Below are 5,670 nucleotides of genomic sequence, written 5' to 3' on the forward strand. Positions count from 1 at the left end.
CTACTGGCTGATGGTTTTGGTGTAGTTCTGAATGAGACCTTGGAAATGCTGCTGAGTGTTTTTCTCAGGTTGAAAGATGATGATGTAACACTTTGGGAGGAAATAAGATAAAAGAAAAGCATAAAGGCTGGAAAGTACAGCCATAGCATTGAGAGGTTGGAGAAACTTTCCACGATAAAGCATGAACACTGTGGCAAAGATGATCCACGTGAGGATAAGCAGCATCAAGCAGAAGGTGATGGATTTGGCTTCATTGTAATTTTTGGGCAGGTCTTTCCCCATGTAGGAGAAAATAAAACAAAGGATGCACAGAGTTGTGAGGAAAGATGTAGGAGTCACAATTGCTGGAATGGAAATGTCACAGCTGAGTATGATTTCGGTTGGGTACCACTCTGTTTCATTATAGGGTTTGGGAGGATCAGAGGAATATCCAATGAGAAGCACGAGAGCCTGGATGACAAAGGCCACACTGATCACCACCCACTGACCGTGATACTTCACCCACCAACTTTGCATTCCGGGAAACTTTGCAGCGATTTTAAAAATGCAAACGATCTGAAAAGAGCGCACAACAAAGCAGGAAACACACACAGTGTAGAAGAGAAGAAAAGGTAAGAACCTGAAGATACAGAAAGCCACTGATGGCTTCCCAAAGAAGAAGAACACACTGATACTACTCAGACTGAGGCAGCCTAGGATGAGGAAGCACATTGGTCCTCCAGCAGATCTGACCACAGGTGTGTTGTAGTGAAAGGCAAAGAGGACACACACAGCTAGAGTGAGGACCACTAAGAGCCCACTGATGACCATGAGCCCCAAAGCTTCAGGGTCTGTGAATGACATGTACTCCACCAGCCTCAGATTACACCTCGTGCTTCCCTCTGGAGACCACTCTGTATCACTGCAGGCTTTACACATGTATGGATCCTCTGTGGGACGCAGAGAAGAGAAATGTCAGGAGAAATAGAATGCCTTCAGTTTTTTTCAGTCACGTTGGTAAATTTCTCAATTCAGAATTATGGGGTGCCGATTGTAACGTTACACATGCTAAAATAAACGGCAACTTTTTACACCATTTAGCAACAAACCACATTTAAAAAAGAAAGTGTCTACGGTTATATGGACAACCCCCGGTGCTATTGGTACATTTACTGAAGTACACGTACACGTCTAAGGGTTAGGGTTAGGTTAAATCCCTATATTGCAACAATTTTTAGGGTTACGGTTAGGTTTACTCTTAGGTTTAGTCTTAGTCACGTGACCTAAACTGGCCAATAACTGACCTAAACAGGCCAGTGAGGGGCACTGCATATGGATCGACTGTCGGTATATTGATACGGCAACCTTATGGATAGCCACTGTTTTTAAAAAACGCATGCAATTTTTTTCCATCAATTTTGATTAGATTTACAGCAATATTTGTGAAATTTGTGCTATTTTTTTCTCCTTAAAACGTCAAATCTAAATGTTAAATCTAAATCTAAATGTCAAATCTAAATCTAAATGCTAAATATTAAATGTTAGCGTTACATTTAAATAATAATGTTAAATCTAAAGCCTAATAGCTAAATCTAAAGCCTAAATGCTAAATCTAAATCCTAAATGTTAAATCTAAATCTAAATGTTTAATATTAAGGTAGCACTTTATAATACAGCCCGTGTCTTACCAGGGACCTCCCAAAGTGGAAGGTCCCTAGTAAGATACAGGCTACCAATATTAAATTTAAATATAAATGTGAATTCTAAACCCTAAATGTTAAATCAAAATCAAAATATTAAATGTAAATCTTAATTGTTTAATCTCAATGCTAAATATAAATTTCAAGGGTGAAACTAAATAATTATCAGAAATACCAAAAATAAAAGCTCATTGACGTGAACGCCCATGGTCCCAGGTCAAGTTAGAGAATTAATCTATTACCTTTCTATGAAGTGTAAAATCCTGATAGCATGAAGAAAGATCTGTTCTGTGTTGACTTTAAATATGAATAATTACATACATTATTATTACAATTTAAGTGCTATTAGTGTGATATGAAGATCTGGTTTAAACAGATTTCCTTCAAAGTAAAAACGTATTCACTCTCGTTTATGCATTGGCAAACGTCGGTGAAATGAACAGTAAATTCCACTGCCAATATAAATCTCCTCAAACACATCCTAAATTACTTTGTCATTGACCATTAAGAAAAAAAAACCCTAATCAAAATTGTTTACCAAAACAATAATAAACATAAAATTATATAGTACCCACAAAACATTATTTAAATTGATAAATACAATAAAAACAGTCCAAGCCAAATGAAAAATGGTGTAAACAGGTGACATAAAATTAATTTATATAAACCATTATAACAATGATATTACTGACACAACAAAACAGGACAATTGCACAAAATAACTATCATTTTCATTTTGAAGCAGAGACCTCTAGTGGTGCATTATGGGGTCACGACCTACGAGTTGTGAGTAAAGTTGATTTTGTTGTTTACGTTAAAATTCACAGTGTTGGTTGTTGAAGTATGACATGACTGTTATGTACATGGTGCAGTATAGTGTCGAATCATGTTTTGAGAATAACAAAGTAATTTCACCAAGTGATGATGGGCTATTGTAAAACCAATCCCTAAATGAACAGATTTATTTATAGACATTATAAATGTGACTTATTTCTCCTCTTTTGTCATTATCCATACCTGTTTTGTTGACGTAAGTCCCATTTGAACAGATCTCACAAGTGAAGCAACATTTGTAGACCCCTTTGATCTCTTTTGAGTAGCCCTCAGAGCATTCATGGGAACACAGTGAAACTGGAACCTGTGGAAGCCAAAATCAGCCTCATTAAGTGTGAAATGTGAGTTCTCCGTACAGTACTGAACATGGCTATAGAATAAAACCTCACCAAACTCATACAGTAAGGTGGAATGAACTCACCAATCCATTTGAGTGCCACTGAATGTCCGTGTCATTTATTATGAACTTGGGCGATGGATGGAAATAGTAAGAGCCAACTTTCTGAACTTCTCCACTGGAATTCCAGAAAACAATGGAGTAGAACCCAAACTTGGGGTCACCGTTGTCATCAAATTGAATGCTCTGGTTAAAAAGTGTGAAATTTGACTTTCTGAGCTCGGCAAGAATCTGAAGAGGGGACGTATAATGACGAAAACACATGTTAGACTTCTGGTTCTTATCTAACAAGGTTCTTTTGATCCTAGAATTGGAGTAAGTAACAAGAGAATTACTGATCCAGTTTGACAGCTTTTCATAAAGACCTTGATGAACAGCTGGGGAGAACTCTTCAGACCTGTTTAGAACAGACTGCTAATGTTGAGCCACCCGAAGAGCCAGCCTCCACAACATATATACTGACACATTTCAACTGAGGTAGAGTAAATCATAACAGCTTTATTTATACAATCTGACACAGAAACATTAAATCGTTTTTTACCATTTACCATTTACATTATAGTGAATGTGTGTGTAAAACACAGACTCACCATCTGTGGTGATGCTGTGATGTTGCTGCTGCAGCTTCCCACTCCACACTGTAAGGCGTTGTGTAAAGCATGAGCGATTGCATAAATGGCAGAATAAAGGGGGAAAGTGAAGGTTGGGTTTGCTCTGCTGATATCTTCATCACTCACGCCATCACAGTTACAAGCTTGATTACAAAACCCAAGCTGCCCAGAGTCCAACTTGCTTTTGGTGGAAATCAGAAATTCATGAAAACCAGGAATCGACATGAGTGGCTGAGCAACCCCAAGAACAGTGCCGATATTCTCGATTCCTTTTTCCATGGGTAGGTCTCTGTTCATGGCCCAGGACTCTACAGCTATCCACACCTTATTGGTGATATTCATCTGTATCGCTGCCTTAATGAAAATAGCAGCATACTCGTCAGGTGAAAACCCAACTATCGTGGTGATCTTTAACTTCTCAATCCCCTGAAACAGTTCAGAGGGCTTTGTGTTTTCATTGATATTTTTGGTGTACGCCAGGCAGATGTCAGTGTCCTTAATCTTTTTTCTGAACAAATCAAGGCCATCTCTGCCATAATCATTATCGCTGTAGAAGAAAGCCACCCAGTGCCAATTAAAGTGCAGCAAAATGTTAACTATCACTTCTACCGCGTCTTTATTAGGATGCACTGTCCTCAGGAAAGACGGGTATATCAATTTACGGGAAAAAACAGACAACGTTGATCCGAAATTCACCTGTTCAAAGAGCAAGAAAGAAATCCATCAATTTAGAGCCACAACTATATGTGTTTGTGCTGTGGGTTGTTTTATTCTTACCATAGGAATAAGATCGGCCATAAATAGCGGAGCTACAGCCATTGTACGAGTGCTTCCAGCTGGACCAACTACTGCTATCATTCTGGACAGATTCTCCTGCCCATCCCTCCATGGATGAATCTCACCGTGGACAGAGAGCAGCTTCAAAACATTTGAAAAACTGGGAATCGTTGCGCAGTGGTCAAACATTTCATAGCCAAGGGAAACATTTGGAAGCAGAGTGGTAGAGTTATTGATCTGCTCCACTAAGAATCTCATGATTTGAAACCTCCGATAGTCTTGGACACTGAAGGTCTGACTGAGGAAGAAAAAAGGCATGAGCAGTCCTGCACTACAAACCTCAATTCAATGCACAACTTCACAGGTACTAACCTAGAACAGTCAAGGGCTTCTGGGATGTGATGGACAATGCGCTGCATGACATAATGAATCCGAATAAGTCCACCTATTACGTAATCCCCGTCCAGGTGAAAGTAAGAGACGTCAGAACACAGACTTAAGTTATTCAGAAAAGATCCCAGCACATACACGATAAGTGGAAGATGCCTCATTGTGGTGACTTCAGGGCCCCGAGGTTCTATCAGACCCTGCGTGATGCAAACAGCCACTTCCTTTAGTAAGCTTTGTCACAATAGTGACACTCAAGCCTCATTTCCATGCTTGTGGGAGCACATGAGGTGTGATCAATAAACGGCTGGAAGACTTTTCACAAATCACCATGCAAAAATCTTTTCTAACCGCACATCTGAAACCAAACCTATTTACAACAATCGTCAATATGACAGCTTTTACCTCAGTGGAGTTTTCATGTTCCATGAACCTTTGGTAAATAGAATTATACACTTCATAGGAACACACAATATGTTAATGAAACAACTAGTGCAGGGGTCTGCAACCTTTACTCTGAAAGGAGCCATTTTGTCTAATCTCACCTGGATTAAAATCCTTCTGAAGCCAAAAAAATACCTTCTCAATGAAGAAAATATTGTGTTTAAAATTCTAAACACTTAAAATAGTATAGAATAATGTTGTGAGTTAATGGATTGAAAGGGTTACAAAAAATAACTTGAATTTGATAACACATGATCATGTGATGTCACATGCCAATTGCTCATTTCTTGCAACATATCAAGCATGCATATTAAGCCGACATGTTGGCAATTAAATAAATCTTTCCCCAAACAAATAAAATCTCTATTTTCTTCCAGAATAGTGTTTTTGTTAGTTTGGTTATCTTAAAATTTATGGTTAGCCACAGGTGCAGCAAAGTTGTTGGTTGATGAAGTAGGAAGATGGCAGAGTTATTGCACAATGTGATTTATTTTTTAGCTAAACAAATTGTTTTATCATAATTGTATTTGAAGTTAATGTC

General features: G+C 38.4%; 1 protein-coding gene across 1 annotated transcript; it reads right to left on the reverse strand.

The window, feature by feature from the left end:
• Nucleotides 1–4,849, reverse strand: tas1r2.2 (taste receptor, type 1, member 2, tandem duplicate 2). The gene is made up of 6 exons (XM_028452795.1): nucleotides 4,671–4,849; nucleotides 4,299–4,596; nucleotides 3,501–4,217; nucleotides 2,935–3,141; nucleotides 2,697–2,817; nucleotides 1–929 (listed from the first exon to the last, which is right to left on the reverse strand). Exons 1-6 carry the CDS (start codon nucleotides 4,847–4,849, stop codon nucleotides 1–3), a joined length of 2,451 nt encoding a protein of 816 aa, XP_028308596.1.
• Nucleotides 4,850–5,670: the final 821 nt, after the last annotated feature.

Source organism: Gouania willdenowi, chromosome 7 (genome assembly GCF_900634775.1).
Source record: "Gouania willdenowi chromosome 7, fGouWil2.1, whole genome shotgun sequence".
NCBI lineage: Eukaryota > Metazoa > Chordata > Actinopteri > Blenniiformes > Gobiesocidae > Gouania > Gouania willdenowi.

Bases quoted from the DNA above. Each gene is read 5' to 3' on its own strand.
- tas1r2.2 (XM_028452795.1), bottom strand. From the start codon at position 4,849: ATGAGGCATCTTCCACTTATCGTGTATGTGCTGGGATCTTTTCTGAAT. The intron at 4,597-4,670 runs GTTAGTACCTGT...TTTCTTCCTCAG, and splicing joins GAAGCCCTTGACTGTTCTAG to TCAGACCTTCAGTGTCCAAG. The intron at 930-2,696 runs GTATGGATAATG...TGCGTCCCACAG, and splicing joins GACTTACGTCAACAAAACAG to AGGATCCATACATGTGTAAA.